At 38.2% G+C, this 12126-nt stretch overlaps 1 protein-coding gene across 37 annotated transcripts in view; it reads right to left on the minus strand.

Annotated features, from left to right (window-relative positions):
* The window catches only part of AFDN (afadin, adherens junction formation factor), a 128739-nt gene that overhangs the window by 92549 nt on the left and 24064 nt on the right, over nt 1-12126 (minus strand). For all 37 annotated transcript variants that reach the window (XR_011808294.1, XM_038176053.2, XM_038176051.2 and 34 more), the window contains exon 2: nt 1133-1328. Coding sequence is in view for 36 of the 37 variants with exons in the window: in XM_038176053.2 (XP_038031981.1) it covers nt 1133-1328 (196 nt within the window). In the remaining variant the exon portion in view is untranslated. The remainder of the gene's footprint in view (nt 1-1132; nt 1329-12126) is intronic.

Genomic DNA, 12126 nt, shown 5'->3' on the forward strand with positions numbered 1-12126 from the left:
CTATTTTAAGTACATGAAAAAAATTGAGAGAGTGGTTAAAAAATTAAACAATTTTTGCCATTTGATCTCCGTCTGGAAGTAGGAGACAATATATACACATTGCAAGACAATGATGTCTTTGCAGTTATATTTTATGTAATGTGAAACACTCATATGGAATGAAGTGCCTCTCTTATGAGCTGTGTTTTAATCAGGAACTTGCCCTGCAAAGGAAACGATTTCACTTTGAGTACGGGTATGGTGCAAAGGGATTTAAAACAATCAAACAAACAACTTAAAGCAGAAAACTCACATAGTAGTCATTGCTTTAATTACTGATGACACGTGTACTTTTTTCTAATCCCTTGTAACTCATGCCATCACTCATAGACCATGAGAAGTGACATACACCCCAATAAATTTCCATTCTGTATCTCAAATTACTAGTTTCAGTCATTCAAAAATAGAATTTAAGGTAGTCAAGCCACTTTTTTTTTTTTTTTTTTTTTTTTGGAAGATTACACAAAAGAAAGAAAGAGAAGAAGAAGATTAATTTCTCACATTTCTGTTATGTTCCATCCCACCTTCTTCCAGCTGGGTGAGATGAGGATTTAAGGGGACAGGACTGGGATGACATCAAATGCTAACAACATCAGAAGACTATACAGAAGTCTAGGTAACCATAAAGGTTCTGCTCAAGAAACACAGCAGCTTCAGATAATACTATGGTGAACTTCCTCTGATTTAGCAGTAAGAGCATATCTGTCATAAGGTTACCTATGGAAGGCCCACACATCACAGAATTAAGGACATACTCAGTGTTCCAATTTAACACCTCCATTTACCAACCATAACACCTCCAGTTACTGACTAGCCCTAAAAATAGCAACCCTCTCACAAATGTCAACAAGTAATAGGATATCAAGCACAGCACTTAACAGATTATAATCAAAATTTACGTTAACTGCAGGCCTGACATTTTGAAATACCACTCCCCTCACATTACAATTAGTAGCAATGTATTTAACATCAACAGTAACAAAAAAAAACACAAATCTGGTGCCTCAGAAGCTGGGAGTAGAATTTAAGAGACTTTGGCAAGGGGTGTATAGGAAAATGATGTGGCTGCAGGAAATAGTGAAAAAACACTAACCTCCACTGACATGCACCTCATAAAGTGAGTACTTCGGGGATGACAACATTCGCATGTCTGGTCGAAACTTCTCTGCAAGAGTTTCTATCACATCTTGAGTGGTGGCTGTACTAGAGACACGGATACATTTTGTTGCGAAGTTTCCAGCTGCTTTGTCTTGAAAGTAAAATCGCATTACTCCATGAAACTCCAAATCCTGGAAAAAATAAAAATAAAGATCTGATTAATGGCTAACAGTTCTAAGTTTCATAGTTCAATTTGCTAGTTAGAAATATTTTACGAGGTGACAAGACATTCAAATATTGCAGTGGTTTTCCAATGTTTGAGGACACTACAGTTTACTGACCAGGACACTATAAACTTGAGTAAAAAAAAAAAAACGACAAGGATTTTCACTAAGAAGAAATCAAATATCCTAAATCATCTGAATTGTGTTTTTATATTTTCACAAGGGATAGTACAGCTCCCTACACACTCCAATGCTGCCAGGTTTATTCTACAGTTTGATAATTACTACTCCTGTCTTCACTTAACAGAGACTTTCTTTCTAGTAGATATATCCTCTGGTGCTGGGTGCAATGCCAGGTTTTGCATAAGCACAGTCTTTTCCAGTACTGCAACTGATTGCATAAAAAAAAAAATCACAATACTATCTTTGAAAAAGGAAAAAGGGGAGGCATTTACTGACGCTACTCTATCAGAGGACCCAAGAAAAAAAAAAAGTGTTATAACCTACACTGCAGGATGAAACTCTCACTCACCTAGATATACATAGAAGACAAATTCCACAACCATAGACGCTGCTCCTCCCAGTGTGTTTAAGTCTGTACCACTGACACTCTCTCCATGAATTGTTCCAAATTGTCTGAGATCCTCGCTAATTACTTCCACAATCTCTACGAGGCTTGAGAAACACCATCTTTTCATAAAGCTCAGCTGACCCAGAGGCTTCTTCTCTGGAGATATTCAAGGCCCATCTGGACACCTACGTGGGCAACCTCCTCTAGGGAACCTGCTTTGGCAGGGGGTTTGGACCCGATGATCTCTTGAAGCCCCTTCCAACCCCGATAATTCTGTGATTCTGTGACCCTTCCACAATTTATTAAATCTATTACGCGTCCAAAAGATCTGTAAGTTACTATAGATTCTAATTAGCATAGACAACATCCTTGGTAACTATCCTTTTAATTACAGCTTCACACTGCATTTATATCCAAGGGCCTAGGGGTGGCTATCTGGAAGAATCAGTGCATAGCAGTTAAAGTTACTTCATCCCTCACTTTGTATAGTTATTCGATGAATATTGCCTGGTTCTGGCAACTTGCTTTTATATTGTCCATTTGTTCTCTGAATTCTTAACAGCACTGATTTGAAAGAGCTGCTCTGATGAGTCACCATAAGAAGGTTCTCGACATGGCAACTTTTCCAAGATTTTCAACAGTGAACACAGAAGCAAATTTTTTCTCTATCACCTTCTGAAGGTTTCTTCTATGAAGTGGTCATCCCATTGCCCTATGGGTTATGGTAAATTCGTTACTATTAATCTGCTGAAGGAAAGTTATTATTAAAGACTCTTCACAAGTTATTCAGCAAATTCTTTTTTTTTTTTTCCTTATGCTTTTGTATTTTAGTTGCTACATTTTCTATCCTTACAATTTTTCTCATTGGGATACTACTTCAGCTTTCTAACAGCTATCTTTGCCTGATGTTCTGCCATGCCAGGTTCCTTTCACACTTCCTCTGACAGCTGGCCCGAATTCAGTCTGCACCTCCTGCATACCATCTTTAGTTCTCTGCAGGTGGCAAGTACTTAGCTACCCATTGCCTCCTTTAGCACTAAAAAGCTTTTCCAGAGCAGCTATGCTGGATTTTCCGTTGGGATGGAAAATTTTGCAGCTCCTCCTGACAGTAATGGTTTGAGCCACCTCTTTTTCACACCTGTTTGCACCAATTTCAATGGTCTCCTCTTCTGTAAGCACTCCTTAACTGTGATGCTTCACAAAACAGCCACGACCATTTCTTATCACCAACTTAAGGTTTTGCTGCACTTGCTTGGTCATTAAAAAAGGAGAAGACACATGAGCTTTCTGCACAAGTATCATAACTGTATCCCATTTATGACATTTATTTCCCTTTACACAAGGTTTTCCCCAAGGTACTGCTAAAGCAAGAATTAAGTGAGAAAACAAGCACACTGCAGGCCTCTTTTTCCAGGAGTGAACTATTGTGCGAGTACCTACACACAGATAGAGACAGTTGATTTTTCTTTATTCTTTTTTAGAAGAGAGAAGATTACTGAGAACATCCACTGTCCATTAGCCAGGTGTTTAATCCCACAGATTTTATTAATTCTCTACTACAGCGTAGCAGTGACTGGCAGAGATTCAAGAGCAAAGGAACGCAACATAGATCCATTCAGAGAAGATCTAGAAAAAAGCTCTCCAATCTACAATGGGTTTCTTTATTACTATGTTTTGAAGTTTTGCTGCTAAAACTTGCTTCTACTTCCAGGCACTAACAAAACAGAGATGCGACAACAAAACCGTATTGTGAGTACTCAAGATACAATGCAAGCATAAAGGGAGTTTTGTTCTCCTTTCAGAAAAGCAGTAATGTGTTCCTCTGAGTAACTCTCACTTGAGTTTTGTTTCCTTGCTTTGATAATCTGGGTGTGAAAATAATTCAATGCGCTGACCACTGGCTGCCCATTTCCCCCCATCCTGTCAGCTTCTTGATCTGTATCCCCACAAACCCTGCCCCTCAACCCAATTTCCCAAGTTTTCTGTTAAAAGAAAGATAGGCTGCACAACTGCATCACAATGCTCCACAGTACAGATACTTCTTCCCAATATAAAGCTCTCGCTCGTTTTATGTTCCATTTGAAGTAAATCCCAACCTGCCTTTCGGCATTAATGGAGTATTACAGTGTTTAAATACAAGTCTTCAGTAACACTGAAGCAATTGGTTTCACATTTCAAAAAGGAAGGTGGGTGAGTACAAAAAAAAAAAAAAAAAAAAAAAAAAAACAGCAAGAGACTTATTACATTTATATACCCTGTATGTATTTATGTCCAGTTTAAGGTACATTTAGCATCCTGGCCAAGTGCTTAGTGTATCAGTAACAAACCCGTACAAAGACTGATGCCACCACCCACAAGAAAACAAGGTAGGCACCAGACTTCAGTTTCCACTCTCCACTCTAAATCTGCATTAAAGAGTTTGAGAGGTACATTTCACCTCCAAATCTGCTCACTTCTGAATTTCTTTGGAAAAAAAAAATCATAAATTGATATACCAAATATCCAAGTGTTACCTAATATATACTTGTAAGTGAATAGATCTCCCCAAAATGTTTACAAATCTTTCTCTAAAGATAAGGAACAGCCATTTATTAATTGCTAAAAAAGTAGTCAAAGTGTTTTCTGGATTTCAAAAGAGACTAATTACGTAACTGTATGAACATTCTCTTAAGTTTCTCTCAGGAATTCACAAGCATCATAAGCAGTTTTGGTTTCTCATCTACTCCTATTTTAAATATTTTATGCATCTCTTGTGCAGGTCTATGGTTCCTTACATAGATAGGAACATGAGGATACAGAACAGTCCTTGGCAGCACAAATATAATCAATTTCCACATTTAAATTCTCATCATCCAGAATGCAAAAAGTACATTTTAAATCACTTAGAAAAAGTCAGCTCCTTTTAGGCTTTTCAAATCACAAAGAACATTTTCCTTAAATAATGAGCCTAATTGTGCCTTTTATCACTATCAGAACATGGAGTGATTTCCAAAAGTATATACTATACATATATATATATATATATATATATATATATATATATAAATAAATAAACGTGCACAGTATATATACAAAAGAAGTTCCAAACTTGCATAATTAAAAAATACCAGTTAGCTGACTTTTTTTTTTTTTTTTTTAAAACAAAGAGATGGAAGTGAGTTAGTATTGTGTCTTTATCAGGCACACACACACTTAAAAAGATGCTATGCAGCTACAGTATTTCTTGCTATTTGCTGCATAAAGGGATTGATGGATCAGTGTGATCAGTGTGATGGGGGCTGATCAGAATGCCTGCCATCACATTCTTGCTTCAACTACTTAGTTACAACTTACTGTCTGTTATTGACATTTTGCAAGAACTGGTTCAAAACCAACAGGCTAGGTGTTCCAGAAGCCTGTCTTCAGCAGAAGAAAATAAATATACAAAAGCACCAGAGTGGCACACTTGAAACAACAATTTCACAATATAAAGTCTTCAAAATTCTCCAAAGTCTTGTGAAAAGCTTTGACAAAACATTCCTTGAGACCATCTGCACTGCCAGTGCTACGGCCCTCCTCTGACATCCTCATTGACCTCAGACCATCACCAGCTGAAAAACAGCACTACAAAAGCAGGAAACAAACTTGAATACATAACAGTCACACAACCACTTAAGTAACATCTAAAACTGAAAGTGTGGCATGTAAGTTTTCAAATCAAAAACCATTGTTTAAAGTTTTCCATGAAGCTTCAAAGTTTTTTTCTATTTTTTCCCCCCTGTTTAGATCCAGCTTCCACTTACTTCCTATCAAGTAGGTATTTCTGCTTTTAGCAGTAATTAGCAATAATCAAGACAATCATTCATTCAGTTACATACAGATGCACAAATAAACCAGAGGAGCGGAGAAGAGTATCTCAAGGTTTGGTCTGTGATTTCTGAGACCAGGTAAATAACTCACTGAAGTATTTAATACCGTGATTTTCTGTAACTGTTAACATTCTCTGTTATTTGGAAATCTCTATACAAAATCAGCTCTATTCTCTTCCAACTGTCCCAGTCTTTTTACCGAGAGTACAGTCAAGAAAGACTGGAAGAAAAACAAGTGGAAAGAGATGAAAATAATGCACTGTAAGTGAGGTTTGGAAAAAGCCTCCCATGTGATACAACGGGACTTGCAGCAGGGAAACCTGGACTTCCCGAAGCATGAAAGAGAGGCTTCTGCAAACAAAGCAATAATAGCCAGACACTGTAATCCATAGCAGTGCTCATGCATGAGAAAGGAAACCCCTCCTTTCAAGTGTCATGGAAGGTACTGACAAAGTGTTATTCCAATATGTAGGACGCAACAATGAACATGGGTCAGGATCACTGCTCCCACAAGCTAAGCAAGCAATACCAGTGGGCTTTTAAACTACTGTCCCACCAGTACCAATCACAAAATCAATACACACTTCAATACTGAAGTGTAAATATATTACATGCTACCCATTTGGAAAACTGTTTGATCTCTTGAGCAGTAGAGAATATGCAAGCTTCCCTTCAGAAGTCCTCATAACCCCTGTAACCCCTCCAACAGGGTAACTTTGAGGTTGGTTTTTTAGCTGCATTAATACCACTGTTTGCCTTGTAAAGTGCATTCTGCATGACTGGGTCTAGAAAATACCAAAAACTGGCATTAAGAACATCACATCTTTCTTCCTGCCCCATTCAAATTCCACAGGCAAAAATCTACAGAAGAGTAACTCCTAACTAAGCTGCAATTATTATTCAGATACACGTACTTGTTGCTCAGGAGTTTTGCTAACAGAATATAAATCAAAATAAAACCAATCCGCAGTGCAACAATTAGAACTAAAAGCAAATACAAGCTGATTTAAAATGAATTCAGGTCACAATATTGATATAACAGTCCAACATAACAACGTTATCACTACAGGATATCCTGAAACATTCACGTTAACGCCTTAGTAACTAACACAGAGTAAGTCTATGGAGAAAAAAAGGAATCGCTTCCTTTGCACACTTAGGGCTTTTGGAGAAGCAACAAATCTATGCAATTCCAACAAACATTTAAAAGCAAAAAGAATTCCTACAATATTTTTAAAAAAATACATCAATAACGTAGTAAGCACTGAAAGTAGATGAAGCTATAGCATGCGTTCCAAGCAGTTACACCTACTCAAAACTAAAGGATAGATGATATTCTCATACGCAGGCTCTACAATCAACTATTAAAAAGAATTCCACATAATCTTAACACACACACAGACACAAAAAAAACCACCTTAAATGTTATGAACTGTTTTTCATCTAGTGGAGAAAGCAATGTTTTTGCTAAACTACAGCTTATCAAACACCTTCAAGATGTGCAGTTTCATTTCAAGATTAATGGTAAAACACCATAAATGGTTCCAAGAGAAGAGAGGAAGAACACCACAGATGAAAAAACAGGTGCTATAAAAAACATCAGTTTTATTTCCTCTTTCAAACCTTTGACACCTGGATCAACAGAGATACTCCACTACAGACTGACTCATTCTGCCACAGCTGTATTTACGCACACTGCGATGGTCACAGAAGCAGGACCAACAACAGAGTTGTCTACCAGAGAGAATTATCAATAGCCCGCAGCATGAGGTGGATAACCAAGAGGAATCACCTTTTGTTTTCCTGAACCCCAGGAACCAGCCTAACTACAAAATGAAATGAAAACTCAAGATCAAAAAGCATGAGAACTACAAATATTTTTTATAATATACATGTAGAGAAATCAAGTTGATGCAAAAAAAAAACAAAAAACTACAGTCTATGACAAATACTACATAAGTAAAACATTAAACTAATATTAAAAGACATTTCTACAAATATAACTAAAGCATACTCTAAAAAAGGATTTACTTTCTTAAATGCAGCTTGAATGGCCATGTAAACCTTAAATCATTGCTGATGCAAATAGTCTAATGTATATCTTGTAAGCGTTCTCCCTACTTTCCATCAGTAAACTACCCACATAATAAGAATGATTAATATAATAATTATTGGGATTAAACAAAAAACATTATTGTAATCTTGAATATTTTCCAGGCAAGATACACCGCACAGTTCAAAAAAAAATAAACTCCATAACTGACCCATGCACACAAAGTTACCAGAATATTTCATACCTACTTCAAACCAACATCAAAATCCAGTTCAGTTCAAAATTGTATTTTGCCAAGGCCAGACTCAGCATGCAGCAATTAACCCTGCTTTATTCTGAAAACACTTGGGTTTTCACAACCTTCTACAAAGGACATTGTTGTGAAAGCATCACGAAGTGTCTTCAAGCACGACTTACAGCTCCAGAAGCAGCTACCATGAAAAATAAAACAAAAAAAGTGCCAAGGGTGCTCCCCCAAAGCACTATAGGCTTAACCCTCTAACTCTAATTTCCCAGTCTATGGTAAATGATCAGGAAAATCTTAAAAGCACTTGCAACACACAGTAACTGTCTGCCACCTGCAGGATACTTCTTGTTATGCTGCGGTGTACAGCATCATTTATCTTCTCACAATTAACCAGAAGAAAATGCAGATTGCTCTTCCTGCAAAATGAAATCTGACATAGCTTACTGGAAAACACTAAAAATATTTTCAAAAGAGAGCAGTGACAACAGTTCTGTAATTATTTAAACTTCAATCACTCATTAAGCTAGACTGCTTAAATGCAAAATGCAACAAATAAAATAGATTAGGTCACAACACCAGATTAACCATACCCCCCCCAATTAATAAACTGTTTTGATGCTGATGCAACAGTCATTCTTTGACTTTCCCAACACCATAATACTGAGGATCGGGCAGCAATCATAAACAGAGACTTTGGGGGAAAAAAAAAAAAAAAAAAATCACAAAACTTATTATTTGGAAAATTGATTAAAGAAGGTGACATGACAAAATGAAAGTAATTGATGTACATGTTTGGTCTACCAAAGTACTCTGAAACTATCTCCAACAAATAAACATTGATCCAGGCAGAGTTCATTGATATTTGAAAATAGGTAAAAAGTCAAAACCAGAACCAAGCCTACGCTGAATTAGTCATGACATATTTAATAGCAAGAGCAGAAAAATCGATATTGAGAGGTCTCAAGGATACATTGCTTACCTTTCTCCTATCTGCCTGCATCATGTCACCATTGCAGAGCTAAGAACAGAGTGCTTACAAGCTACTCCAAAACATTTAAGAGAAGAAAAATTAGAAGCACAGACTATCCACTACAGCATCTCTCAGATAGGTCTTAAAATAGATGAATTAAATCAGGATTCTTATTAATTATTGTGTTAAAGACTGTTCCTTTTGAATGGTTTGATCTAGAGGAAGAGGAACTCCTCAGTACCTCCACCTCATACCAAATCACAAAAAGGAAAATGGTAAGGGTGAGAATGAAAGTTCAAGCACTATAAGTCTCACTTGCCAATGACCTGCAGAGCTGCAGCCACGGTACTTAAGCACCTTCAGGCACCAGGCAGGCCACGACAAAGACCGCCTTCAGCTCATGTTAACACTGAAGTGTGTGCACACAGCCAGCCACTGTAAAGCAAGACCCCCTTGCTGCTGCACAGTGTCCTTCCCCATGCTGAGACACTGACCCCAGCACATCCTGCAGCTGAGCAGCAACATGAGTCAGCATTAGGCATCCAGAAAGGATTTTTTTTTTCTTCTTCCTCTGCTCCCTGTCAGGAAAGCTGTTATTGCGATCACTTGGGTGAAACCATCCTTCTGCTGGCACATTGTATGAACCCGAAGGAACCGTGAAACAGCAGCCTCAGCCAAGCTAGACACTTCATTCCCACTCCCGCAGCAGCATCAGCACACACCTGACCCTGCACAGAGGCTTCACAGCACTGTCAGCTGCACTGCAAGCCAGCAGGGACTGGGACTTCTTTTGTTTGGTTTTGTTTAAGGCTGCGATGGCTTGGCATGCTGCAGCTCAGACCAAAGGAGGGAGCCAGGTGGTAGCAGCAGATCTATCCAGCCCAACCCGACCGCTCTCCATTCCACACCTGCTCAACCACATGGCACCTCCATCATCAGGACGTCCGGTTGACTTGACAGCAGCCACGCAACCCCTAATTGTACTTCTGGTTTCTCACGCAGTGTTTGTACATTTCTGAAGGTAGTTGAGAGGCTAACAGCACGACAATAAGGTGTTCCCGTGTACACTGACAATCCGATGTTCAAAGCGCAGTTTCTAAAGCTAGAGGCAAACAGGTTTTCAAAGGAACTTTTTGAACTTGCACGTAATAAGCAAAGATCTGAATGGAGGTTTTCCAAGGGAAAAGTAGGTCTAGCTCATCTACAGTGGCATCAGCACCAAAAAAAGATCTCCTGAGCATGCTGACACTGATACGGTGTCTGACACTGACAATGCTGATCTAATGCTGTGTCTGAGACCGACAATGCTGATGAGCTAAGTAGAAACTTGACCTGATACCGAAACACCACATCTCTCAAATATTTTGAAGGCTCATTCCACAAACACATGAAATCGAAGAAAATAACTTCCAGAATGTCACAAACTAAAGTTTAGAATACTCTAATCTTAACGGCATTTCCAAAGCAGGCGTATTGCAAGGTGTATTTCATAATTTATATATTATTAAATTGTTTCCTGCGTAAATACATTTTGGTAGAGAAACTTATCATTATGAATTGTCTTAAATTCATTAAAAACATCAGTGAAACTAGTTTTTAAGTTAATCAGTGAAAATGCTAAAAACTGAAAACAGAATTTTGAGGTGAAGCTTTGAGATGTTGAGGTGAAAACATCACAAGCAGCAATAGATGCAGGTAAATCAGCATTTCTGTTAGCTAACACAGAAAGCTGCATTATTAAAACAAGCATTCTCACCAGCAATCAAACCTATGAAATTTAGCTTCTTGCGGCTGTCCTTCCCAAAGTTGATTGTGTAGTTTTATTAGAGGCAGCACAAGTCAAGTTATTCACATTCCCTTCCTATGTAGATTCTCCAGTGTCCAAGAATCTAGAATCCTACAACCACTCAGGTTGGAAAAGCCCTCTAAGATCATCTAGTCCAACCTTTAGTACACACACTATAGCTGCTCTCTCCATTGTGGAAACTAAATGTCATGTCTCGTCTCTGGCCACTCACAGCAGTAACTTCACATTCCTGAGGTAGGCTGAAGGTACAATTTCACAACTAATGGATCAATGAAGAACCCCATTTGACCAGCTGGTACGCACCAACAGGCCTGCACCCCCACTTCAACCACCTGACGCAGTATTCATTTACTTGTGCTCCATATAGTCTGTGGGGAAAAAAAAAAAAACAAACAAACAAACCTCACTGCATTAAAAAAATGTGTATAAACAATCCTTTAAACCCACAGACATTCAGATTAATTTCTTGCAATCAGCACTGTATTTTTACTATTTTGGTATCCAGCTTCAGTGTGATGCAACAGGGCATCGAGAGAGCACCCAAAATAGGCTCAATTTGCATAATACAACCAGGGGGCGTATTGTATTTATCCTTCTGCTGACAGAGCCAGGAAAGACCAACTTCCCCAACTTCTACCCTGCACTGATAAACTCGGTTGCATTTAATTCATTTCTCACTCTTGTTGGATAAGCTGGAGCCTGTGCTACAGAGGGTTAAGACATCCAGCTACACTGACTGAACTAGAAAAACGTGGCTGCTATCTGATACTCTGCATGCAAGTGCTCTGGCAACCAGGCTAATTAGTCAGGAGTTTGAAGTAGGAATGCTAACAAACCTAATGGGAAACAAGTACCTGATTCTCCCAGAACAGACAAAACTGCAGCAGGGAATCAACTTTAAAAACAGAAGGCAAACAAATTTAAAAACAAAGCATACCATATAACACAAAAAGGCACTTAGATCCTTACCTTAATACAAAATCTCTTGACTAGACCCAGTCCCCACATTTCCCCATCTATCCACTAAGACTGGGCAGGCCCATTTTAAAAACAGTTTAAAAAGAGAAAATATTTACTTCTTTTCTGAGGGACCTCAGTGCAGCTATGAGGAATTATACAGCCAAAGAAAACATAAGAGGATGCTACCTGACAAAACAAAATATACAGACCTACAAAGGAGTACTGTGTACATAAATTTGGGGGAGAAAAGGGTCCTAAACAGAAAAAAAACTCTCAATCTGTATTCTCTTGTTTACTGCACTGTTAAGA

This window comes from Anas platyrhynchos, chromosome 3 (assembly GCF_047663525.1).
Source record: "Anas platyrhynchos isolate ZD024472 breed Pekin duck chromosome 3, IASCAAS_PekinDuck_T2T, whole genome shotgun sequence".
Lineage (NCBI taxonomy): Eukaryota > Metazoa > Chordata > Aves > Anseriformes > Anatidae > Anas > Anas platyrhynchos.